General features: G+C 49.2%; 5 protein-coding genes across 12 annotated transcripts in view; 3 read left to right on the top strand and 2 right to left on the bottom strand.

The window, feature by feature from the left end:
* Positions 1 to 9472: 9472 nt before the first annotated feature.
* Positions 9473 to 13464, bottom strand: LOC126577912 (uncharacterized). Of its 6 annotated transcripts, none has more exons than XM_050239957.1 (5): positions 13353 to 13452; positions 11196 to 11316; positions 11032 to 11108; positions 10826 to 10970; positions 10529 to 10758 (listed from the first exon to the last, which is right to left on the bottom strand). In XM_050239957.1, exons 2-5 carry the CDS (start codon positions 11287 to 11289, stop codon positions 10637 to 10639), a joined length of 438 nt encoding a protein of 145 aa, XP_050095914.1. In that variant the 5' UTR covers positions 11290 to 11316; positions 13353 to 13452; the 3' UTR covers positions 10529 to 10636. The 6 variants fall into 6 exon arrangements, with proteins under 6 accessions (XP_050095912.1, XP_050095913.1, XP_050095914.1 ...); XM_050239958.1 differs by having other exon boundaries at positions 13357 to 13443; XM_050239955.1 differs by lacking the exons at positions 10529 to 10758; positions 10826 to 10970; positions 11032 to 11108; positions 11196 to 11316 and adding exons at positions 9473 to 9903; positions 9977 to 10213; positions 10281 to 10409 and having other exon boundaries at positions 13353 to 13464.
* A 1874-nt stretch (positions 13465 to 15338) lies between these two features.
* Positions 15339 to 20221, top strand: LOC126577911 (calcyphosin-like protein). 2 transcript variants are annotated; one of them, XM_050239954.1, is made up of 4 exons: positions 15339 to 15473; positions 18939 to 19216; positions 19286 to 19438; positions 19581 to 20221. In XM_050239954.1, exons 2-4 carry the CDS (start codon positions 18939 to 18941, stop codon positions 19795 to 19797), a joined length of 648 nt encoding a protein of 215 aa, XP_050095911.1. In that variant the 5' UTR covers positions 15339 to 15473; the 3' UTR covers positions 19798 to 20221. The 2 variants fall into 2 exon arrangements, with proteins under 2 accessions (XP_050095911.1, XP_050095910.1); XM_050239953.1 differs by lacking the exon at positions 15339 to 15473 and adding an exon at positions 16341 to 16506.
* A 318-nt stretch (positions 20222 to 20539) lies between these two features.
* Positions 20540 to 22843, top strand: LOC126577906 (27 kDa hemolymph protein-like). The gene is made up of 7 exons (XM_050239946.1): positions 20540 to 20647; positions 20959 to 21251; positions 21552 to 21879; positions 21969 to 22132; positions 22188 to 22347; positions 22418 to 22547; positions 22618 to 22843. The coding sequence occupies exons 2-7, from the start codon at positions 21203 to 21205 to the stop codon at positions 22732 to 22734; spliced, it is 948 nt and encodes a 315-aa protein (XP_050095903.1). The 5' UTR covers positions 20540 to 20647; positions 20959 to 21202; the 3' UTR covers positions 22735 to 22843.
* LOC126577909 (protein phosphatase inhibitor 2-like) lies at positions 22780 to 24217 on the bottom strand. Of its 2 annotated transcripts, XM_050239949.1 has the most exons (6): positions 24101 to 24217; positions 23962 to 24048; positions 23801 to 23885; positions 23600 to 23734; positions 23413 to 23528; positions 22780 to 23350 (listed from the first exon to the last, which is right to left on the bottom strand). In XM_050239949.1, exons 1-6 carry the CDS (start codon positions 24175 to 24177, stop codon positions 23026 to 23028), a joined length of 825 nt encoding a protein of 274 aa, XP_050095906.1. In that variant the 5' UTR covers positions 24178 to 24217; the 3' UTR covers positions 22780 to 23025. The 2 variants fall into 2 exon arrangements, with proteins under 2 accessions (XP_050095906.1, XP_050095907.1); XM_050239950.1 differs by lacking the exon at positions 24101 to 24217 and having other exon boundaries at positions 23962 to 24051.
* A 337-nt stretch (positions 24218 to 24554) lies between these two features.
* The window catches only part of LOC126577910 (27 kDa hemolymph protein-like), a 1399-nt gene continuing 299 nt past the window's right edge, over positions 24555 to 25654 (top strand). Inside the window, exons 1-4 of the mRNA XM_050239951.1 lie at positions 24555 to 24779; positions 24845 to 25297; positions 25384 to 25528; positions 25612 to 25654. The exon at positions 25612 to 25654 is cut by the window's right edge and continues 75 nt beyond it. Of these exons, the coding sequence (XP_050095908.1) occupies positions 24737 to 24779; positions 24845 to 25297; positions 25384 to 25528; positions 25612 to 25654 (684 nt within the window). The 5' untranslated portion in view covers positions 24555 to 24736. The remainder of the gene's footprint in view (positions 24780 to 24844; positions 25298 to 25383; positions 25529 to 25611) is intronic.

Genomic DNA, 25654 nt, shown 5'->3' with positions numbered 1-25654 from the left:
CCCGCACAATTTGGGGTTCAATAAAGGGGTAAGAGTTTTTGGCGTAATTCGAAGGCCATAAAAACGATCAAGGCCAACGGGAAGGGACCGTGTTTAAAGCTATAAGGCGGGATTTGAATCTGACTTTATTGGAAATTTATTTCAGTCTCTCTATCAAACTGTACATTTATTCAAAGAAAACAAGTCATTTCGTTAGCCAGAGCAATGCCGTCAAATTGATGCTAAGATAGTCACAGTTAGGCGTAACTAAATCTGCTACACACTATCCGTGTGTCGCCACCGTAATCGGACAGATTAAGCTCTGTTTTGACAGCAACGAATTCCCTACGATCGCTCTAGCATGCCGTCAGACCGATTGCTAAACCGCAAAACCGGCAAACAACACGCCAAGCCCTGCGGTGGTTAGGCAGATACAGAATTGCCTACCATGCATGTTTCGACTTTGATTTATCACCGTTCATTAATTTGCAACACATAATCTGGTATCATGCGGAGCATCAGCATTGCGCACCCCTTTTTGGGGGTTGCCCGGGAATGTAATGTGCGGTGAAATCAACCCCCAGATCCTCTGGCCTTCTGCCATTGGAACAGTTACCTCATCCCGCTCTCAGAATACCAGGAACAGGAGAATATTTGCGTTACGTGATAGTGCACAAACCAACGGGGGGTATGCAGAGATGCTCGTCACGTAGTTCGTATCCTTCACGCCCGGCATCGCGCACCGTGTCGGACCATTTGTCGGAGTTTCTAAAAGCCACCCATCGGCGCATCTTCCGCGTCTCTGCGCTGGGCCTAGTAGAATCGGTTGTCGAGAGTCGAGCGTGGCCCTCACGTACACCGAGTACATGATAGTTTGCCAAACTACCCGACTACTGCCCCGTTGGTATGTGGTACGTGAAGGAGCGATTGACACTCACCCTGGAGCACCCGGGAAGGACCCGGAAGGTCGGTACCGTTGTTTCGTTGGAAGCAATTATGTTTTATGCAAATGCGCGTGCCCAGAAGGTCGAGATGAAAAGGGGGGATTTTGGAGATGGAGAATTGTTTAATAGTTGGAATTTATATCACTTGCGGAACATTAAATGCTGCACCAGGGAATATCTTATTGAAGATGTTTGGTCCCTGCTTTCTTGCTCGAACACTTTAATCAAACAAAATGTTTTCCCTCAAAAACGAGCTCAACAGAGATATGCAGACAGAGGATTCATCAGATGAAGCTACAGCAAGACGCACGCATCTATCATGTCCTTGTCATGTCGAGCGAACGAGTCCCCAGACATCCCCAGGGGTGCATTGTGCGTAGCAGCGCATCGTCACTCGAAGCAGGCTGAGGTTGAGTCTTCTTCGGGTTCAGGTTTCATGGCACGCTTCGTTACACTCAGCGGCACAGACAGAGCGACAGAACACATCACATCGCACCCGAATGCAAAGCACAGAGAGCCCGGGATAGAACCGTTTGCCAATAGCCAGGAGGAGAGCATCTGGTGAGGAAAGACCTGTGGTGCGTTTGCTCGTTGCACAAATCTACATAATTGAAAATTCTTGAAACAACTCGATCGGATCGACAAAGACAGCGGACATGAGGACAGGGGTGTCGTCGTGGAATGATAACGAGAATAGAATGAATGGGTTCGTCGCTACAGAATGCGAACTGGCACTTTGGGATAGGGAGCTTTAATTAGATCTCATGCGTTACGTTTGCACAGTCGCCCAACTCAGGTGCTGCATCGTGCCTAGTCCCTTCATTAAGGGTTAGAATGCGGAAGTGGATTGTGTTTCAGAGAATTTTTTAAATTACATTTAATAGCCCTCGCTCTGCGTTTGCTTCTGCATCAACGGACAGTGCATGAGTTGATTGAGCGTTCTAGGAACCCTTTTCTTCAATCATCCAGAACGCGATCCGTCCGTTCATGCTCGCTTAGTGATGGTTCATTTTCGACGTGGTCCCGATCAAACTCCGTCCTCATGGTTCCGGGATCCTTCTTTAAAGAATTCTTTTCTTTCATCCTCGACATCCTCGGTGCTGAGGCAATATGCTTCGGGATGCTTGCGCACTACTTTACTCTCTATGAACCTGCCAGATGAACCGTGAACGACGCCACGCCAGGCGGATGCAATTCGAATCGGTTTTTGATACTGGCTACCATCGCCTCCGTTTCGCTCGAGGGAGTTTCTGGAGTAATCAAAGTTGATCCAAACCCAGCGCTCAAGTCGAGGGAAGGTCCGCTGTGCCGGACGGATATAAGTTTTCTCGGAGCATCCGCGAACTCCGAGTAATAGCGATGGCGCCTCCGGTACATCATCGTCCTTCCCATGACAAGAAGAGGGCCACTGCTGTCGGTGGTTAGTGGCTCGTCCCTGTTTGCCAAGGCGGACCTGGCACATAAAAATATGGTTCACATTCAAGCAGCAACGAAGCAGAACCAGGACCGAACGATCCCGGGACCGAAACAGGGCTATTACCAGGAACCTCGCTCATGGCGCACTGCGATGGCGATCTGCTGGTGTCTCTGGATGAATGAGTTTCGGGTTCAAGTTGCGAGCGAGTGGAAACTGGAACGTACGATGGCCCCCGGGCATCCATGCACCAACCAACCAACCGCGCGATTGAAGGCGAGTGCCTGGAGTTGGATAAAATATTTAACACATTCTCGCATCCATCGTCGTTGGCCAGGAAACCGGATGTATTATGTTTTCATCACAGGCACACACAAGCACAGTTAGAATTTTAGATATTTTCCTTTCGCCTCAAGCGTGCCCTTTTTCAGGCCACGGCCTCAATCACACAACTCCGGGAGCTTGTTTGTTCCGTTCTGCCCACGTTTGGCCACTCCGGTGGCTCTGTAAATAACCAACACTTATCATCTGACCGACCGACTGGGGAACAGGCCAACATAATCATGCTGCGTAGTGCTTCGGGGGGGGGGGGAAAGGTAGATAGGTCGAAAAGCCAACGCAATAGCAAGGTTTTCAGGAGGCGAGAACGACGCGATTTCGATTGCTCAACACGCTTGTGTGTCATGTGTGGAATGTTTACTCTTGCGGAAGGGCAGTTGGAAGGGGGTAGATAGCTGTTCTCGTTTCAACCCGCCGGGTAAGAGACCAAGCGAAATTTGAAACACCTCGCGGTACCGTTTGTTACAGAGAGCAGTGCACCGAGTCGAGGGCCAACAGTTCACGAGAGATACTTTTAATTGTTCGAACAAACAGCCAGACAGACACATTACATGCCCCATTCAGGGACAGGACCTTTCAGAGTGACAGAGTGTCGACGCAGCAACGCCATGGCCTGCTGCTGCTGCTGCTGCTACTTTGCAATAAATCATGAAAAGCCTCTTTGGAGCCAGGATGTGTGCGCGCAGGATTTATCATCGGAGGCCGGCCTTAAACATTAGCCCGACCAACGAGCAAACAATTCCCTGCTTCTTGTGTTCTATATTTCATCAAATTCCTCGCCAAATTCGAAGCGACACCATCATAACAAGTGGCCCTACTGGGACACCGAGGTATTGCGGTGCGTTTTGAAACATATACCGGGCTATCCTAGGGGACGCTGGGGTGCTCTCTCTCTCTCTCTCTCGAGACCCCCTTTGACGGCTTATCTTATCGCCACGATCGGTTGTGTGAAGTGGAACGCGACACGGAACGCGACACCGTGGACCTGTCACACGCGTTCGGATGGGGCGGCATGCTTCAGATGATTTGTTGGCTTAAAAATAAAACCATAACTGCGCTATTGGAGCGGTTTCGACGGCACAACGGTAGGGTGGAGGCCACAAAAAAAAAATCCCCACACCGACTGGCAGCATATCAGTGGGAAGAAGAATGGAACGAAGCAGAGACCAGTAGGCAGCACCATATGGTGTCTCGGAAACGTGTGATTAGCTTTTGATCAGTTCCCGTTGGTGTGATCGCCATGAAGAAGAAGCTTCAAAGAATTCTTTAAAACCGTTCACTCTCTCTATCTCTCTCTCTCTCGCTGACGCTATTGGATCACGCAATACTTTTCCTCGAAGCGGTGGAAATGAGAGCAAGCAACGCACCAACGCGTGTCTTTCAAACTGCCTGTAACCCCGGTGGATGTTCCTGCTGTCAACTGGCCATCGTCAAATGGGACCACCCGCCGTGCACCGTAGAAATTCATTTTTCATCGCAAACATCGTTACAAAGTCTTCGATCTCGGCCAGCCCCCTGGACACCCGGGAGGCCGGGTCTGTCCGTGAAGGCCACCTCAGGCGGCATGCAATTAACCTACATTTCATCTCGACGGCCCCGGACCGTTGTGGTGTGTCACCGGAAGGCAACGTTTGCGTTTGTGGGAGCGAGTAATTAGATCACGCGGATCGGGGAGCATCGCAAACAACGCCAATCGTTTCCTTAAATGTGCGCTGTGATTGTGTCTGTGCCTTGCAAGAGACATAATTTTGGGAACAACGCACTGAGTCGCATTGTTCGAAGTGGAACGGAATGAAATTAACTTCATCACTCAGTGGGACATTAGGGGCGAGAACACTCGGCAGGAGCACTTTGACGCATCAACATGAAGCGTCCGGAAACGAAGCGTTCGTTCGTTGGTTGTCGTAGGATGGCGACCTCACTCTATCACTTCCTAATTCATCTCGACACCTAGCGGTGCACGAGGCTCCACCATGGGTGGTGGTGACACTCTCGCCACCACAACAGCAGCAACACGACCTCCGTGCTGGAGTAAATTAGATCTGACAACATGACGATATGCTCCCCTTCGTCTCGGCATGGGGGCATTTCTCGGCTAAAGCTCCTGAACGATGTGGCGCCAATATACGCACTGCGTCAGTAGCTGGCAGTGTCCCGGTCTGCCCCACACGCCATACAACTCCAATGAGATGATCTCATTTGCATGCGAAAATCCCATTTTCATTGGAAGCACCGGAGAATGTGGATTTGCAGTGACGGTGGTGGCGACGGTGATGACTAGAGTGCCCGATTTGATGAGGCCACAGTTCGTGGAATCAAGCACTCTGCCCTTGGATTGGAGAAGAGTCTCGTTGATAACAGAAAAAGGCAAAAAGATGGAGAATTTCAGAATCGAAGAGACGCTCTAATGTCATTTCATTCCCTCTTTCTTTTGTGAAAATTAATCGAAACTCGAGTTCGTTGGATTAAACTATCCAACTAGTGCATGACTACGGTTCGTTTCACATAAAACCAAATGAAATTTACAGAACAGCACCAGCTCCACATGATCGGTGTGGTTGTGCTAGGCCAACTTGGACCATAAATTGCCTGCCATCGGCAGCGATTCCCACAACCACCAAAAGGTAAAGGTCAAGTGGCCAGTTGGGGCCGGTCGGTTAACGCAAATCAAATTTCACCCTCGTACGCAGCTTTTGAAGTGCATCTGCAGTGAGCGAGGCGGTGCAGCAAACCAGCAAAGTGTCACTCACAGTCAAGTGGTCAAGTGTGGAACTTGTGATCGTCGCTCTGGGTACTCTTGAGACGAGGCCACGGTCCTGGCCCTCAAAGCTACGTAGCAGATTGGCCTCGAACGTTGCCCCATAACCGCATCACTCAAAACACCTTAATGGCTTAAGAAAAGCTTTGCAGCAAATTGAAAAGAAGCGAATTTTCCAAGCACGAACACGTGCAAACGATTTTTAACGAAATTGAATTCCGTCTCGCACGTCTCCTCTCGTGGTGCATCGCAGCTTAGTGGCCTCGAATCGCATCGTGCACAACCGCTTCAGTGCCGCTCGGTTCTGCACATTTGCTTAACTTTCTGTGGCGCAAACTTGACAGCAAAAACCCGGCAAAAGGTGAGGAGGGGATTTCTAACAACAAAAAACTCCTCCTCTAAATGCATGCCACTCGCCCCGGGGGAGGGCAACAAAGTCGTGAGAAAAGTATGGAAATCTGTGTGCATCGTGTGCAGTGCCGGTGTATGATAAGAACGGGGCCCCGAATGGAATAGAAAGAAGCGAGGGCGTGCACTAAAAAACTACGCCAGAAACTCCGGAACATTATCGCTGATGAAATACCTGCTCATGGCCCCTCAGTGCTGCCATTCGCTTGCCGGGTGGTCTTTTTTGTCTTTTTTTCGGGGTTCAAAAGAGGCCACGCTTCCGTTTTATTCCCGTGCGGTTGCTCCCTTCGCATTGCCACAAAACCGCTGCTTAGCATTGGTTGCCCTCCCGGAAGCTTGTTTTAATCTGTTTAAACATTATTCATTGTGCTACTGCTTTCATTATTACTGCTTTCCGATTCGTCAGCCGTTTCGTTGTTGTTGTTGTGTCGCTAGAACTTCGTTCGCACAGAGAAAGAACCACCCAGAGGCCACTGAGTCGAAGTTTCCACTTTCTGTTTTTTTTCATTTTCCTATTTTTTGCTGCTATGCTTTTAATTAATTATTCGCATCAGTGGCGGTGCAGAGAGGGTACCTTGCTCTCTAGCACTCCGGTACGTTCTTGTCGTTTGCTTGAACCTGAGTTTCGAAAATCAATTGGAGCATAAAGTTCGATGTTTTGTTGTTGCTTTTTTTCGCGCAACGCTTCAAGCACCCTGTTCGAGTGCTGGTTGTTGATAACGATGCTTGCGAGTCTGGTGGCCCATTGTCTTTCATCATACCCCACGATACTTCACGCGAAGGACTCTCGCAATGCTCGTTATGCAATCTCGGTGCTTTAATTAAAACAAGTTCTGTGACAACAATACTTCCTGCCACCGGGCGAAAAAAAATCCGGCAGTTGCCAACGGAAAATTGCTCCCAATGCACGAAGGAAACCGACCAACGCCGCCTGGGTTAGAAACCAGAAACAATGAAGATCGTGCGATGAAACGTTGCGTGATGTGATGCGACCCCGCCCAGAACAGATATGCAAATTGGCGAGGAGCACACAAAAATACCTTTCTTTCGCACAAAATCGGTCTCGGATTCGGCACGTTATTTCTGTTCTGCCGGATTGCGCCATTGAGCTGGTCGGGGTTAATCCCAAAACGCCCAAACGGCCAAATATGAAACACCATCAAGCCACGGCGGCCACGGTACGTTGGTGTGACCGAGTAAATTGAGAAAATTCGAATCAAACAGACCAGAACGTGATGGTAGAGGAAGCCATGTATGTGTGCTTGTACGCCTCCGTTTGCGATCCGAACATTCCTTCAGGGAAACCCGGTAACATGTGGGCCAATGCGCCGTGCGCGACACACGCTTGTGTGGTGCAAATGGTCTCTCCTTCTGTTAATGATACTGTGAAGAAACACAGGGAAAGAGGAAGAAACGAGGGGAATATAATTATAACAACGGGCCTCCTCAGCATAGAGTTCCGGCATTCGTCTGCGTCGTGCTTCATTTGCGCGATTCTGATTGCGAGTGCAGTGGAGAGCGTGGAACTCGACCCAATTGTTTGCTTGTTGAGGTTCTTTATTTGAATATTTGTTTAAAATTAATGATCTTGGTAGGCGAAGTTGGATGATGACACAAAAAAGGGCGATTCGGTTATCATGCGAATAATGGAGGCGCCCAGTGTTTTGTTCTTTAGAACGGTTTTTTTTCTTCTGCTGAGCATCGCAATTGAGAGCCAGAAAAGCCGTGAAGGATAATTTTGAACAACCGGCTACATCTTCAAAGACACTCACTTCGTTTCTTCTTACTCAATTCTTCTCAGAAGACGTTATTCCGACCGAAGATTGCATCAGACTGTTCTAAGCACCAGTCTCTTTCCTTCTCTATTTTTCTTTCGAGCTTCACCAAAGCGACAACAACGGCGGGCAGACGATCCCCCCGAAAAATTTGCATAATTGGTCAAAACGTATTTGCATTATCTCACTCCACACCACCGGGGCGACAACTCTGCGCACCAATCGCCTTGAACCAACCGTCCGGTCTCGTTAGCATTAGAGAATCATCGAGAAGCCGCGAAGCGACATGCATTAGTCAAGATCAGATCAGTGGAGCCACTGATTGCGCTGAACTGACGGTAAAGCCGCCGCATGAGCAATCGGGCTGAGCAATAAATTGCCCTCTTCTCAAGAGAGCACCGTAGAAAATAGCCGAAGTGAATCAGAATGGCCCCCGGGATGGGGGGGGCCTGCGAGTCATCCGATGTTTTCTGCGATATGATTCAGCAGCATCCAATCCAACACCAGCTGGCATCGTCGTCGTCAGCGAGCTAAAAATGTGTTCGCGTAATCCGCCCTTCCGGTTCAAGCGCCGTGGTTGAGACCACAACAACGCCTCGGCCGAAGTGCAACGCAAATGCAATCAACATTCGATGCTCGAGCATTCCACTGCAACGCCACGCGATACGCGACAGCCACGCGAGTTCCTTGACGAGAAGTGGTGGTTGCGGGTGTGAAGGTTGCCGCGCACAACCAAGGGCCATCACCGTTAAACGCCGGGGCCCCGGCCTTACATAACGTGCTTCAATCTCTCGAGCGAACGAGCGAGCGTCTCCCTCTCTCTCCACCAACGCCACCCCTTGAGTTGCCACCCTTGATCGGCTCGAGAGACCGCACATGCGCACGTGGCCAACGCCGCTACACGTGAGTTTTGTTTACGTTCATCGTGCGGCACCAAAAACCGCGATGGGACTGGCACACGCGATGCCTATTAGTAGCAGTAGTAGTGGTAGTGATAGTGGATAGTACAGCGCAGAGAAGAGCGAAAAGGTTTATCTTTCATCTCGCGCGAGCGAGCGTTCATCGAGCTGTTACCGCTATCACCGCCATTCCACCACCAGAATGAACGCACCACGAATGTCAAGGTAATGGCGTGGTGTTTGCGAACGCGTTTTACCTTCTCCGGCAGCAGGAAATGTTCTCGATCAAGCGTCATCCACCGTCCATCGATCGCTATCGGTTTCCTGTTCGACGACAAGTTGATGCACCGAACTGCAATGGCCAACTGGACGGGCGGGGAGTGGACCTAGGCACCCCACCGATGCTCTCGTGGCGTTTACGCAATCGGGCACGTTTTCCCATCCCCTCAAAGTCCACGTGGCGTGGCCGCGATTCACGGCGCGGAAAAGCCCGGCGCACTCGATTACGTGATACGAAGTAATGGCGTCCTCTCGGATTCTATCTGGTTCTTCCTCATCGCCGGCCCTGACCCCGCCACCGGTTAGATACTGAACCGTTTCGCGAGAATTTACAACGCAAATCCACGCGAGTCCACGTTTATGTGCATTATTGCGTGAATTTATTGTGTCGCCACAGCGCCACCGGGCCGGACGGGGTTGGTTTTTGACGGAGAAGGGCCATGGGGTGCTACCGTATGGTAAAGGTGGGGCCGGGATCTAATTTAAAAATAGTAGCAAAAATCAAAACACGCTGCTTACAGGGCACGACGGGCCTGTCCTGTCTGCATGTTTGTTGATCATTCTTCATCAAATTTGCATCCGACGTATTGGCACCAGCTGTTACATGGTTGGCATCTGGTGAATCGAGGCGAATCGAAAGGACAATACAGGACCACGTTCTGAACTGTAAATATATATATATTTATTGTACAATCGTATCATCAGCAGATCTCTGCAAGTAGAGGCACACGACGAGATGCCTTGCGTGGTGCCAAACGGCGCTCGTGGTTTAATATCATTTCATAGGACGCATGCATTTGAGGTAAACGAGTATGAGAAGGCGCCACAGCATAGCGAGGAAGGCGTTTTTAGCGAAACAGTTTAGACGAAGCAGCAAAGGCCACCAAATGCTTTCGAAAAGCTTTCTTATCTATCTATCAATCTAAGGCCCTATTGTTAAACAATTGTTTGGCTTCCGATCTAACAAGTTACAAGGCAGTTGCTCAGGTCTACTTCTACGAATGGCTCCAGTCTGCCATTTCGATGTGCGTCAAACGGTAAGCATCCCGTTCCTTGGCGATCGTTCGTTCGGTACCAATCGCAATCAGGACTTCCATCAGCGAGAGGACTACAAAAGAAGTGAGAAACATGATTTTTAACATTAAGTACGGTTCTCGACCTGTCGACCTTTTTATGCTTACAGAACAGAGACGTTAGCAGTGACATCACCGTGAGCAGATTTGACGAGAGACCCTGCACATGACTGTAGTAGGCTGAGAAGAGGATGATGGCTGCTAGCAGCAGCATCTGCACGTAAGTGAAATATTTGAACATTGCGATCAACGTAGGCCGCCAAAGACCCGCACCGATCATCCAGCACATGGCGAACAGGATATTTAAGGCACATGGCGCCACAATCTGGTACAGTGCGGATCGCCCTAGAATGGAGGATGTAATCGTGTTATTGGAAACATAAAATGGCTGTCAAGGAGTCCTGGGACTTACAATCGATCAGTAGCTGCTCAGCTCCTTGACTCAGTATGACCAGTACGAAGAATATGTTGATGCTACCGAATAGGTAGGTCAAGATTCTGTACGCTCGGATGGTCAACATGGTTCCACACTAAGGCACATCTGAATCAGAATGAGGAAATGGGGAAAAACATATTATTAACATACAGCAACTGGGAATGTACCGGTACTGGAACTTTTCTTTCTTTTTTTAACGCATAGCAATACAACAAATTAAAAAAAACTATCTGTTAGTGTTCTATCACACAGTTAGAGCTAAAATTGGACCACACAGACACGTATACGTTTATTGGACGTTAAAAAGGGGGGCTACATCGGTACGGACACTCTCAAACTGGGGCGCACTGTGCCGCCGCCGGCATGTACACGACTACACCCTCGCTTGGATTGAGCTTTTTGCGCATGGATTCCAGGGAAGCAGAGACAATCACAAGTTCGATGCCGCAGACAACTGGAAAGAATGGAAATGGTGATAAAAATAAACTACCGAACGGTACAAAATAAAACCGAATCCTTACCAAACATAATACTGAAGAAGATCTTAACCATACTAGGCCTCTTAGGGATATCGAACAGTCGGTGCCCGTACACCACCATCAGTAGGGCGAACACGAGTTGAGCGTAGAAAAAGATTTTGAACAACCGTACGAGCGATAACTCTTCCTGTAACAGGGAGAAGAGGATTGTTTATTGCTCTGCAGCTCCGTGTGCTGGTTCTCGTTACCATGATAAGACCGATCATCAACAGCACCGCTAGAACCATGTTTCCAAGGCATGGTGAGTAGAACACTTCGAGTAGAGCTGAAAACAACAGAGAACAAGACAATTAGCATGAGGTGCTATATACGACATACCTTGAAGCATGCGCTGCACGAAGTTTCTACAAACGCTGTTCGTCCGTGTGCTGCATGATAGCATAAATGGTCGCCGGCATAGCGAGGAAGTTGGAAACCGCTATTAGCATGCAGAGTACTTTGCACATCGTGGCACCACCGCCAGCTTGCCGGTCCTACAACAAGCATAACATAAAACCATACTATTGACATCGTCCAGTGCGAGTGAGGAACACCGAAAACATCGAAACACACAACACCTAGCTGAGAGATGGATTTAAGGGCTTGGGGTAGTGGTTTTAGTATGCAAACAGTCGACAGCTTGAAATCGTTCTTTGGAATACTATTTATTCGGATTCCTGGACAGCATTCGCACTCTTTTTCTCTTCGCTTTTTGTATATTGACCGCAGCTAACCCGCCCAGATCTAAAAACGAATGGTTCGTTGAGCAAACGCACACGATCGGTGATCGCCCGTGATTCCATCGCCCCATTTCGCCCTCAACGAGCCATCGGTCACGATTTCGACGGTGTCACCGGCTCATCGCCATGCTCGACGTCCACCTTCACCAGATACAGCAAACCGGCGGCCAGACAGATTAGGACGAAAATAGCTCCCAGCTGCACGTAGCTGAAAATTTTAACGATCTTCACTAACCGTGGACGCCGCTGGAAATAGGTAGCGCCAGAATGGGATGTTATAGTTATATATCAGCAATAAATAGATTCGAAACCGACGGACCGACCGACGGATGAGTCGCCGCGAATCACCACAAGCGTTACAACCTGTGGAGCTCCGGTCGGGCCAGCAAGAATACGTACCGTTACTATGCCAACGATGAGGGCGATGACAGAAGCAAAGTTTGCCAAGCAAGTACCGACGATGATAATGTTGGTGCCTTCGGAGAGAGTGAGAAAAATGGTAAACAATAGTTCAGCAAAACAAAGCATTTCTTTTGAAGGAGAATCCTTTTTACTTACTCATCGGCAGATTAGCGATCGGGAATATCTTGCTGGCGAGCGTAATGAAGATGGCAATCAGCGAGATGGCCAAGCTGTACAGAAACACTTTGTGTAGCCTGTAAGACGACATCGTGGTGTTGGAGGCCGGAGAAACCGGAGTCGCTCGTACAATTTATGATTTTCACAATTTTCACGCACAACGATACAGATTGACTGCGGTAAGGCGGAATAGCGACATCGTCTCGAGCAAATAGAATTACCACCCCGGGGGCGTTCAGACGATACTAAAACACGTTGACGACAGACGGCAGCGCTCGCTTTCCGCACGATGGAAAACTGCTGTCAACACGTCCTGGGTAGCATTTCCAATCCGGAGCGGTGCACTGAATGGTCTCCGTCGACCGCTGGACGTGTTAATGCTGGTGACAAAACTCTACACGGAAGGAGTCGACGTGAAAAGCGTCCACGGTTTCACTTCATTTTCTAGCGGCAATATATAGCTCGCTGGTGCTGGTGTTGCTAACAAAACATTGAGAAAAACATCGGATCTCTCTCATTATGCCACCCCTACCGGAAGGCCGACAAAGCATGTGCGCATGACCGTTGGGTGCATTTTCAAATGAGAGGCGAGGGTTTATGTTTGCGATCAGGAGCGTGAGCAACCGTCTCGCACCGGCTACTGCGTGAGTGGCAGCGGATGACAGAAATCGTTCTCGAATCGAAGTTGTCAGAATTTTTACAGTGACAGAATGTTAATTCTACAATAAGATGGAACGATTTTATCAATTCCTCGCAGCATCCAAGGAAAATTAAATTTAATGATCATTCTTCTTCTATCTTACAAAGGTTGCTTTTAATAGTTTTGCATCTTTATTGTATTTAATTGATTTGTGGACGATAAATTGTAGTCATACCACTGTAAATACAGTTTGTTTACACATGAGCATACCGGAGGTGAGATACTGAACGAGCATAATTTTAGTTCTAGCATCCTGTACGCTTTACACATTTGAACCGGCTCTGCATACCCCTTCCCACCACTCTTCTCCACAGATCCTCATAATTCTACTGATAGGCATGGGTGCGGAGAAATGTTTAAAAATAAACTTGCATCATCCGATCGATCGGATGATGACGGCACCGAACGACATGAAACACATCATAGAACAACACATTTACGATTCAACATAAACTACACAACGACGGGTTTGGGCGGGGGATTAGTAATACTGTTACCGGGGTGGACATACCTACACGCAGAAGGAAGCCACAGGTGCTTTGCTTATCGTGGACGGAAGACCTGAAAGACGGCGGTTCACTTCACATGTTCGCACAAATGGTCCGCTGTACTGGCACTGGAGGGTGGCGCGATTCAATCGTTGTGGGCGATCGTTGTATGCTCACGCACGTCCTCCCTCGTGAGTGACCACATCGCGTGCGTATGTGTGTGGCTATGCTTTGAATCGATTGGCTTGACTCACCATTAATCCACCAATTTGTTGTTCAAATACACTTTATTGGCATGAACTGTGTATTTTTAATGTATTTATAGTTACAAAGACTTTAGGGCATTAAGGATTGAGGCATTAGGAACATAAAAAATGGGGTAAAATGCTTTTTATTAACAAATTTTAAACGCTATTTTTAACCCCACACTGTATAAAGTACTCAGCCATCACAATACCCGCCCCGGTATCGCTGTCTCGCTCTTTATGTGCGTTATAAGCGTTACAAGCTGTTGGGGAGATGTTTTGCAGGAAACATTTGAGCATTTAAATTCATTAAAGGAACGCTAATCACACCGAAATAATTTATTTAATGTTTAGTTTTATGATAGTGTAGGTTATTCCCGTCAATTCTCATGCAATAAATTGAATAACAGCTTATCATCTGGAATTAAAGAATAGTAGAAGGAGGAGTAGCACAAACACTAATTAATAGCTGGACGCTTCATCGTCCTGAAAAATGGTACTACTGCTAATTGATTCTTTAGCAATCACTACTAAAAAATAATTTTCCGAAAGGTGCGCAATTAGCCCAAAACCACCATGTTGGTTAACACAAATGTAATTTACTAAAAGACAAATGCGACACTAATGTTAATCGAAGCCCATACAGAACCGATCAACCGATGGCTCACCTTTTGTTCTTTCGCCTCATGAGCGTTATGATTGAACGGTCATTTGTTGTTCTGGGGCGCTCGTCAAGCGTGAAGCTGAGCGTCAGATCCCCGCACCAGACTACACCGCATTAGAGTACACCGTTTCGTACCGACCGTTCACCTTCCGACCATTCCTTGACTTGGTTTTTTGGCGTAGAATTGAAAGTGAATCCTCCGTTGCCTGCCTGTTGGCACAATGCCAGGCCCAGGCCACAAACTCACCGATGCGTGTACCGTTTACGATCCAAGCGGTGGGGAATGAAGGAGTGAAGGAAGCTTCAGACTGGTCGCCGTCTGCCCAGATGAGGAGAGCGGCTGCTGCTGCTGCTGGAGAACAGTATTACAGAAAGAGAGAGAGGGACGGAGGGGGGACTGTGGTCTGTGTTGCGGAGCCCTTGCCTTTGCGGATATTGAAAATGTGCCAACAAGCGATGCCAGCCAACACCATGGAGCTGTTTAGCACATGCTCAGCACGGTATATTGGAACACGATGTCGTCTTAAAACGAACAAACACCGATAGACGGCAGTCGCGGACATCTTTGAGTTTACTAACTTTACATAAAATAAAAGAGAATATCATTAATCTTATTTTTTTCCATCTGTAACACCCTGAAAGTACATTCCATGAACTGTCCAAGTACTCCAATAGATGATTTATAGAGAAAAAAAAACTGATAAATTCCCAATCGCACGCAGATGGCATTTTCCAACGCAAGCAAAGCCAAAGATAATGCGGATGGCATGCTGGCATGTGTCTCACGCTAGTCGCTCCCTGGCGACAGGACGGACGATACGGACGGAAGTAGCTGGAGTCTCTCGGTCGCCACCCTTCTACTCTCCAATTTCCTCCGGGGGAGGGCAGGGTGTGTCCCCGAGCTCAGCCACGCTCATGATGCCGCGCCCTTGGGGAGGTATAATTTTCCGAAAAAAGCCAATGGAAAAAGCCAAAACTACGCACCGCCGGGTACGCCACCGATATACCGACACCGAGCGCTACTTTTATTGGAGCATCACGACGACAGTCAGCGACAGCTCCAACTGGGAGCTTTGCATTCGTTCAACCTTCACCGGAGCAGCCAGATCGTTTCCTTCCGTTTAGCACGACGTCGTTTCCTCAAATCCAAGTCGCCATTTAGTAGTCGTCAGTCAGTCGTTAGTGGAAAATCAAAGCAACCGGTAGAGAAACCTTTCACAATCAAAGGGAGAAAGGTATGAAAGGGTCGCTGGTGCCTTGCAACACAAGATAACTGCTTTGTTTAAACAGTTTAACCTAGATGTTGTTGGCGAGTGTGTGACTGTTTGTGTGCCAGCGATAATAACAGGAAAAGCACTATCCATCACAACATTATGAAACCACCAACCTCGCCCCCCCCCCCCCCCCCCGGGTATAGTGCAGTCCAGGCTAGCAGGCCAAGGTCAAGAGCACAGGCGTTTGCAGCAGGACAACGTGGACGTTCTGGTGTCCTGCAACCAGTGATTCTATTCAATCGATCCATAAAGTAATGAATGTGCCTGGACTGGACACACCGGTCCTTCTATCGCGCGGCTAGTGATGTGTTTGTGCATAATACATCATACCGGACGGGACAAGGAAGTGCTCGATACCATGTTGGTTGCTAGCCAGTGCCACTATCATGCTCCACCATCTGGCCGGATGGATGGTGGATCCCTAAACACTGTATTGCGCAGGGCCACCGAACGGTGAACCGATCCTATCATCGCATCACGGATATCGATCGATATTCGACGTCTGTCCGTCCGTCCGGTTTTTCCGCGTAGCATTGCGTGGCTCACGGGAGTGCGATTGATAACTTGCACACTTATCATTACCACAAACCTACCCCCATTCCGAGGTGAGGACAGGGTATCGAAAATGAGCTTTTAACCATCGAAAGCCCGTTGATGGTGAACCACAACCATCCGTTGCACTACTTTACTTCATTAGTCATCAACCGAAAACCCCGGGTAGGGAGGGGAGGTAGGGAAAGGCCAAGCTCCTAGCACAACCACCACCACCACGCGATCCAGTAGCGCGCCGGGGGCCTGTTGCTTGGTGCACTTCGCGGCAACACAATCCGTTTCATTCGTCTTCGGTGCACCGGTGCGATCAGATCGCTCCGCCTCGTGATCCCACGTGATAGCGTTTTGTGTTCTCCAGTTTCCAGTGGTTGTGTTCGAGTTGTTCGAGTACTGTCCCCAGCAAACCAGCAGCAACATCATCTTTGGCATCGGCTACCATTGTGTAAATATGATCTTCTTTCGTATCTAGCGCTGTTTTTGTGTAAAGTGGAAAAACCCCTTACTGTTTTCGGTGGAACTGTGTGTGACTCAGGCTTCGGGCGAGTGTGTCGCGGCCTTGCACGATCGCACACAAACACCCGAACGCCGAGCGAGTCGCGAAAACGACCTTCACGCGGTGTTGGCACCCGTTGTAGCGGATTCGACTACGGTCACGTTTCTTCGTCTTTTCCATCGATCCGATCTTGATCTCTTCGCGGTTTTTGGAGGGTTTTTGGAGCGCCGCTGGCACTGTTTTTGGTTCGTTCTTGTTAAACCGTATACGGAGAGCAGAGATGAGTTTAATTCGATAAACGGATGGTGTGCTGCCGTATCGATGCTGTTGCTCCATCTGTGGGGGATCTCTGGTTCTGATGCGTGAATTTTGCGCCTGTATCGGGAATGCGTTGAAGCAAGATCGCGAGGAAATACCAGCTTCCAGCGGGTTGTTGTGTTGGTATGTGGAGCGAGGTGTGACAAATTCATGCATCACAGCCTCTTGCTTGTCGCGTCATCTCATGAGTAATGCCTTTTCTGTACCGGCAAAAGTTACTCAACTGAAACAGCACCCCCTCGCATATTATCGCTCGCTATAATTGGTCTTTACCCTTATGAGGCATATGACGCAGCACCGCAGCTACGGAATGGTGGAATTTTATGATTCCTTAGAAGCAGCAGCAACGCCAACCCACGGTATTCGCTCTCCGGAATGGTGCGAGGTGTTTGCAAACAGAGTGCGCGCGAGAGGCCATGCCGCTTCGTGACACGATCCGCCACTTATTGATTGACCACAGTGGCAGAGAGCCAGGTGCTCTCTCTCTCTCTCTCTCGTTGGTTCTCTCTGTCGTCCTTAAACTATCCAGTTAATCCACGTGGATGTCCAGCTTGGTTTGAACCCCTCCCTTGGAATGGATTGGGTTCGCCGAAGGACCCTCGCGTGCTGCCTAGTCGTGGCGATGGTGGCGATGGAATACATTTACATTTTTGCTCTCAATAGCACCTGGACATGGGCGCAAACTACTACTAGACTGGACTTTACAGGGAATGTAAAGCCAGCAGGACGAACTCTCTTCTTTCTCTCGTGGTTCCGATCTCGTTGGGTGGACGGACGGTGGCGACTAGTGAGAAGGAAAACCGGCTGAGTAATGGCACACGCCGACACCGATGGCGTGGCAGGACCCTGGGTCCAGTCCGATTTGTGCCTTCGCGCTGCAAGGATTTGGCGAGCAGAGTCAGAGCAAGTCCCTCCAACGATCACCGTGCCCTGTGCCTGTGTCTGTGTCTGTGTGCCATCACTGGGTGTGACTGTGAAATGTACCGCGTGCTAGTGCCAATGCCGATACACGGATCCGCTTGTAACGGCTAAGGGCAACGCCATCACGCGTTTCGCGAGGATCTCGACCTCAGTAAAAAGGGAACAAGCGTGATTCGGAGGATACTCTTGCTGCAAACTACCTCACCTCAGAACTGACTAGTACACCACCCCCCGGAGTTCCCCCTCTCCTCTCCTGCTCCTCCTCGTGATCCGTCTGGTATCGTCATCAATACATCCTGGAGTCCATATTTCACCTCAAACGCACCAGTATGCGAGCGATCCATCGATTCAATCATCGCATTCCGCTGAAGGTATGGGAAGCCGTTCCACCACCGACGAAATCACAGAGACCGCCTACTGCGACGCGACTTCGACTTCGATGGCGGTCGCCGGTCGATGGACGACCCCCTTTTTTTCCCTAGTAGGGGTCCCCTTGCAGAGGGAGCGTGAATCAGAAGCAGCAGAAGAAGAAGAGGAAGAAGAAGGTCGAGAAACGAGGTCACCATAATTAAGTGTCCGCACCACCCACAATGTACGCGTTTCTTCGGGTGCGTTTGAGGTGTCAGGCCAACGGTTAAGCTGTGACTGAGGAAGAAGGACTTGGTCTATCGGATCCGATGGATAACACTCTCACTGTCAGCAGGGAAGCCGCCTTGTGTCAGTCTCGGTTGTCTGAAAAGGAAATTAATCATCTCGTCCCCTCGTTCGCACACACAATAGAATCCTTCCTTTTCGGGGTCGGAGGTCGATGATACGTCCTTTGAAACATCCGGCCAAATTCCGGTACATCGCCACAATTTTCCGGTTATTCGTTCAGGCGTGACGTGTCGACAGCGAACGTGTTGCTTAGCAATCCTGCTTACAACAGGCCCATAGTGCCTACTAGATTATTTAGTAACCAATAAGCAAAGTCGCTGCTTCGAGGTCATTAACACGTTACGAGTTCAGTCCACTAGCTGGTGCTGTGTGGCCAAGGTTTACAAGTTAATCGCGGTGCACTCGCCAACCATTGAACATCACTAACGAGTTGAAAGTGATTCCGAGATTCCGTTCCGTCTAATTCCATCTTCACCTCCTTCCAGATGGCCCATCGCCCCGTCAGTGCAATGTCTCGTCAAGAATCGGAAATGATTAACCGCAGCCGGCGCGCCCTGTCCTCCGGCACGCTGACGGACTCGATCGAGAAGCTGCGCCACATGTGCCTGGCCCGTGGTGCATCGGGCATTCTTGGTCTCGGTCGTTGCTTCCGTCGCATGGACGACGATGGTAACAAGCAGCTGAATCTGGAGGAGTTCATCAAGGGCCTGCACGATACCGGGCTCGATATTTCGACCGAGGAAGCTACCGATATGTTTAACAAGTATGTGGACGCACGCAGGCACCCAGAGCACTTCAGTTGATGTTTTATTTTGTTTTCCTTTTTTTCTAGGTTCGACACAGATGGGAGTGGTTCGATCAATATGACCGAGTTCCTGGTTGCGATCCGTCCCAACATGTCCGAGTCCCGGGTTAGCATCGTGACCCAGGCGTTCGCCAAGCTGGACAAAACGGGCGATGGTTCGATTACGATCGATGATCTAAAGTATGTTGCTTGGGTGAAAAGGGGTTCTTTGTTTCTGTTTACTAACTTTCCTCTCTCCCTCTCTCTCTCTCTCTCTCTCTCTCTCTCTCTCTCTCTCTCTCTCTCTCTCTCTCTCTCTCTCTCTCTCTCTCTCTCTCTCTAGGAACGTGTACTCCGTGAAGAATCATCCGCTGTACATTAGCGGAGAGGAAACGGAGGACGTTATTCTGCGGAAGTATTTGGCCAACTTCGAAGAGAACGGCAACGTGGATGGCATCGTGACGAAGGAGGAGTTCCTGAACTACTATGCCGGGTTGAGCGCATCGATCGACTCCGATGCTTACTTTGATCTGATGATGCGTCAAGCGTTCAAGCTCTAAAGTGTAGACGAACGGACACAGTCACGCACCAGGGAACCCCTGCAAGAGAGAGAGAAAGTACGATCAAGCTGGAGATCGAGCTGGGGACCTCTTCTTTTTATGCGCATATACGTTTTCTACGTCTAACCAACAATGAATGAGTGCAACAGACATCACACACATGACAAACTGCCTTAGAGAAGATAGTCGAAGAGGGAAGAGCGATAGAGCGGCCGGGATGCCGGACAACAAACCAAAGCCTGGTGAAGCCAACATTGTGAAGCGAGGCATCCGGTGCACGGAATGAGAGGCGACGGCAAGGGGATTTATCAAATAATGTTTCGATACTAAAACCAGTGCACGCCGAGAGTGTTTCCTCAACAAAAAAACAAAAACAGCAAAAAATCCTTCAATAAAACAGTCTTAAGTTCACATAAGACGCTCGTTCGTCCGTTCGCTCGCGCGCTCCTTCTAGTCTCACCTTCTTCTCCTTCTCCATGAGTCGACATTCCCAGCAAATGCACCTTTTTTTTCGTTACCTGCTTCTGCTGTCCGATCGTTAAAGCAGCCAGCACATTTTCAAGGGCACCTCAAACGACAACGCACACCACCACGCGTTCTCGGAACTCACGGAATGAATGGACACCAAGCGCACCAAGCAAGGGTTGCCCGCCGGGTTGGTAACGCATCTCTCCGACTCTCTTGGACAGCGCAGCGCGGCCAGGCGTAGCTGTTTGCTTCTCCTCGGTCAACGCGGCATTCGGTTTGCTAACGTTTCGTAGAGCGGACGATGCGATCGTGGAGTGATCGTTTTGGGTGTTTTTTTTTTATCTGTGATTTCCAGCAGCGTTCTACGATCGTCGTGATTTAGGTATGTTATGTGTCTCAAAGGTGATTTGCTGCACGTCGTGCTGGATCGTGCGGTTGCATTCCAATCTCAGCAATTGAGTTGGTGTCACGGAAAAGTTCAATTGGAAATATGCGGAGCCAAGCAAAAACCAAAACACACAAAGACATCTCGCTTATGTGTGCACAGAGAGCGCCGGCCTGGACACCAAAACAAATAGCCGCCTCACCGACCGATTGGTGACGACATTCATAGCGAGCGCGAGCGCCCAAATCATCATCGAAGGCTTTAGCTAGCGAGCAAACTGATTTCTTATCAACTCGAAATGTCTACAGGTATCGGCGATTAAACCCTGGGCAGCCGTTGCGCTGGTACTGCACAGTGATAAGGCGTCCCCGAGCTGCTTCAGTAGTTGGTTGCCTCTCATCCATCCATCCAGCCAGCGAGCCATCAATGTGGTTTCGGTACATTCCTGCCGTGACAGTGGTGCTTGCGTGATCTCGGATTGAAGAGTTTGTGTCTGAACGCGCAACCGTCGCTCGTCTCGTCTAGTGTCCTGCTTCAGTTTGGAGTTTAAAAATGTTTTCCTGGAAACAGAACATTGCCGCCTGCCTTCTGGTGGTGTTTGGTAAGTAATTGGATCTCTCTTGTAGCCAAAAAGTGGTTTCGATATTACTCACTGGTCCCTCCTGGGCTGCAGTGTGACGGGTCCGATGGAGGAGCCTTCCTTGCATGATAAGAGCATGTGTGGGATCGCGTTGTTATCGCTCAACCGTTCAAAGTTCAAGCGGGGGCCACACAAAACGCAGCTGAAACAAAGCATAATTGAAGAGTGGCGTGCGCGCGAGAGAGAGAAAGAGGAGACGAAAACGCCTTCAAGAAACCCATGTGCTCACGTCTGTGGTTTTTTTTTTCTACTTCTTTCTAGCGCTACAAGCGGCCTCTCAAGATGCGCCCGAACCGGGCCAGATCGATCTGAAGGACATCGATCTGAACGAGATACTGAAAGATGAAAAGTTTGCCGATATATTGCCACCGGAGTTCAAGAACGTTACGTTGCCCAAGCTCGAGGATATCCAGAAGGTAATCAAGGAAAAGTGTTCCCGAGTGGCCGGCAGTGACGCATCGTACGAGGAGGCCGAACAGGCGGCTCAAAAGTTCGGTGAATGTATGCGCGATCTCGTCGATTTCAGCGATCTCCAGGAGGAGATCAAAAAGGCCAAACCAACGGGAGACCTGGACACCGTGTTCAATAAGTAATTATGACCAGCCCCCGGGAGGGGGGGGGGGGCTGAGACATTTGTGATCTTCATTAACCTTTCATACACATCGATTATGGCGTCAGGTACTGCCGGAGACGTTCCGCGGCGATCGAATGCATCGACACGTTCTCGAACAAGGTGGACGTTTGCCTGGAGACGGAGGAGAAGGAAAGCAAGGTCGTGATGGTGAACATTGTGCACGGATTGCTTAACTTTGTTTGCCATAAGGACGGTGACCAGATTGCGTGTAAGTAGCTGTTGCTAAGCATCTCCATGACATTCTTTGACGAATTGTCTTTCAGTGTTCATTGCAGAGGAAGGTCCCGAGTGTTTCTCCGATCAAAAGGATGCGCTTGTAGATTGTATCAATGGTACGTTCTCGGGATACCTGACGGAAGAAACCACTCCATCGTCCTCGCCAGGCGGAGTTCCGAAGCTGGTGATGGGCAAAAAGCAATGCGAGTAAGAACCAGCACTCAAACCATCGAGCATGCGAGTCCTGTAATGTCTCTAATGGTTTTAAATTTTCCAGTGAAATGACTACCCTCCAGAACTGTATGGTTTTAGCGCTGGAAGGTTGCAAGGAATCGACGCCAGCCAATCTGGTCGAGTCACTGTTCAAGTTCGTACGGCGAGAAACTCCCTGCGCCAACCTGACTGGTGTAAGTTGTGACGCCTAAACGCGGTGACCTTCGGTCTGTCATATCTATATCCGATTTCTTCGTTCCACAGGAAGCTGTCCCCCGAAAGACTGGTCGTGGTAATACGGGTACTCTATCGCAAGCATCGGTACACATACTGCTATCTACGCTGTTCATGGCCATGATTGCGAAACTGTTTGTAAGATAGGCCGCACATACCGCCCACGGTTCATTCCCCCTGTTCCTATTCCTATTGCTCAAACGGTGATAAGCCCTCTTCGAACGAAATACCAAGTTAGTGATGATACCAGGTTTAATGCGTGTGTACGTGGTGTTTTTTTTATTGGATAAAATGTGGTGATAATGTTAATTTGATAAAAATGGTTACAAAGAAACAACAAGAAAAGGTTCCCAAATTTAATGACAAACCCATCTGTGTATGTGTGTCGAATAAAGAGCCATTAGGATGAAATGAATCACAGTGTGACAGCGGTTGGTACTAGTGACCGGGAACAATTTCTTCCGGGCAAAGCATCGTGCGCTCGGTATTTTCACCGTCGCACCGTCTGTACTCCGCCTGCAACCATTCCTGGAACATTTCGTGAGCGATTTGTTTCTTCTGCTTTTGTCTGATCGCTTTCTCTCCTCTCTCTAGATCCAAGTCGTCATTGTCACTGCTACGTTTAAACATATTACTAGAAGTCACTTGATCAACTGATTTCTGGACGCTTTTATCGTCATCCTGGTGCTCCATTTTCATCTCCTTCATCTGTTCGCATAAGGAATCCAATTGCTGATCCACTGTTAAGCGTTTTTCCTGTTTTCTGTAAATTGTAAATATGTTTTTATATTTATGCACTTAATGCTGGCGTATCTCAGTACTTACATTACTGTAGCATCGAATTCGTCACACAACACAGTCTCGTCTTTCGGCGATGCAAGTGCTTCCTTGTTGGACGGTCGTTCGTTCACAATCACTGTATCCGTACTCCAGTCTGAGTCCTAGAAAGAGAAATAATTTAAATATTACAATTTGACCGCACACATCAAGCAGGTATACGGTTTGGTTTTACATAAGTGACATCCGCATCGCCTCCTCCTCGATCGGCAAACGAACGCCTCTTGGACCAGCGGATAATTTTCGCCAGCTCATCACTGCTGGACTCACTCGAAGTACTTTCGTCCCCGGAATCGTTATCACTTGATTCCTAAGGGGAAAAATATTATTTGGAGTTTGCAAACAACTACCGATGAGTGAAGAAAGTGCTACATACGTCTTCCTGTTCCGAAAGATCCTTCGCAGAAGCCACACTGTGGTCGCCTGTTTCGTGTTCCTCTATGAATTCACTCTCTTTTTGCCTGAAAGTACAATTATAATGAATGAAAGCTGCAGAAAATGTTGATTTTTTTTAAAAAAGAAACGCCAGAAACTCACTCCATATTTTCTACAGCAGCGTTCATCGCTAGTACATGCGTTCCAGATCGGTAACTGCACTGTGGCAAGTGGCGGCACGTTTGCTTTCTAAAAATCATTCTATGTACACTTTGATTTTTAAGTGAAAAAAAAACCAAACCTTTTAGCCATGCTCAAAGGAGGCTCTGAGAAACCGGTAACGCAGTTCCTAGAACCTTTTCCCCCGTTGATCTGCATCGATCGCCGTTATTGGCTCAATCATGCGGAAGCGCCTTAATCAACGCCAACGCGTCTGTCGATCGTGGACCTATTTACAGGGCTGACGTCGTAAGGGATGATTACCGATAGAACACCCGGGCGTCGTCGTCAACTCCGTCTCTGCCTCTCACTCTGGTCGCTCTGGGATCTAGAAGGAAGCTGCATCTGTACCGTGTACCATCACTTAAGTCGTTGGTTTCATCCGGACAAAAGCACTCAATTTAGCTCACATCCGTAAGATTAAGGCCCGGGGGACCGGTCGGTCGTCGATAGGCTGGATGGGATCGGATGGATTTTGATAGAGAACGCGGGCACGCGCGCGCGCGCGCACATGATCGTACTTTTGCCGTATCAGTCCATCCGTGTCCGTCGTGTGTTGTTGATGTGGTACGCGAATCACGACCCTTCCCGGCGAACCCACGGCTCGTGTGCATATATATAATCAGTCAGTGGAGCGCTGGAGAGTGATTAACTTACGGAGTGCTCTGTGTGGACGTCGCGAAAACCCCCTAGACAAAGCGAACCAACCATCGAAGCAATGGCATTGAAGTACCTTTGCCTCGCGCTGGCCACCATTATGGGTAAGCAAGGAGCAGGAGTGATTTTCAAAGTGGCAAAGGATAAAGTGATTTCCAATTCGCGTTAGCTGCCTGTTCCATCGTGGCCATACCGTCCGGTGTATCGAACCAAATCGATGTCGATGCAATCCGGGAACGACTCCCGGGGAATCTAACGCTACCATCGTTGGAAGAGGTCGAGCGGTTGCTGCGGGACAAGTGTTCGACAGCTGGGGCACCGGACGATGCGTTCGATAATGCGCGCGATGCCGCCATGACGTTCTTCGAGTGTGGCCGAGGGCTGATCGACATTAACCAGTTCCAGCAGGAGGTGGAAGCGGCCAAACCGACCGGTGATCTCGACACCGTCTTCAACAAGTACTGCCGCAAGCGGAACACGCTGATCGAGTGCGTCAACACGTTCGCGAACGCGATCGATCCGTGTCTGGAGGCTGACGAGAAGGTGGTCAAGCGATCGGGGCTGGACATTTTCAAGAATCTCCTGAACTTTGTTTGCCACAAGGATGGCGATCAGATTGCGCGTGAGTGTGACACATATTCGCGCTTGGCGTAGAGGTACTTTAGCGTTGACCACCCTCCTCTTTCCAATTCGCCCTCGCGGATACAGTATTCATTGCAGAGAAAGGGCCGGAGTGCTTCCTGGAGCAGAAGAACGATCTGATTGCGTGCGTGAACGAAACGTTTTCGGGCTACGTGCCGGAAACGAACCTCGAGGCGATACCGAAGCTGGTGATTGGACCGAAGCAGTGCGAGTAAGTGTCCGCCCTTTTTTCTGCCTCAACTGTACTCTAGTCCCCCTAATTCAATGCGGTCCATTTTGCTCTAAAACAAACAGGGACTTTAATAAGCTACAGAACTGTATGGTCCGTGAGCTGGAG

The sequence above is a fragment of the Anopheles aquasalis genome, chromosome 3 (genome assembly GCF_943734665.1).
Source record: "Anopheles aquasalis chromosome 3, idAnoAquaMG_Q_19, whole genome shotgun sequence".
NCBI classification, from domain to species: domain Eukaryota; kingdom Metazoa; phylum Arthropoda; class Insecta; order Diptera; family Culicidae; genus Anopheles; species Anopheles aquasalis.
The sequence above is the reverse complement of the archived record's forward strand: the minus strand, read 5'-3'. Positions and strand labels throughout refer to the sequence as shown.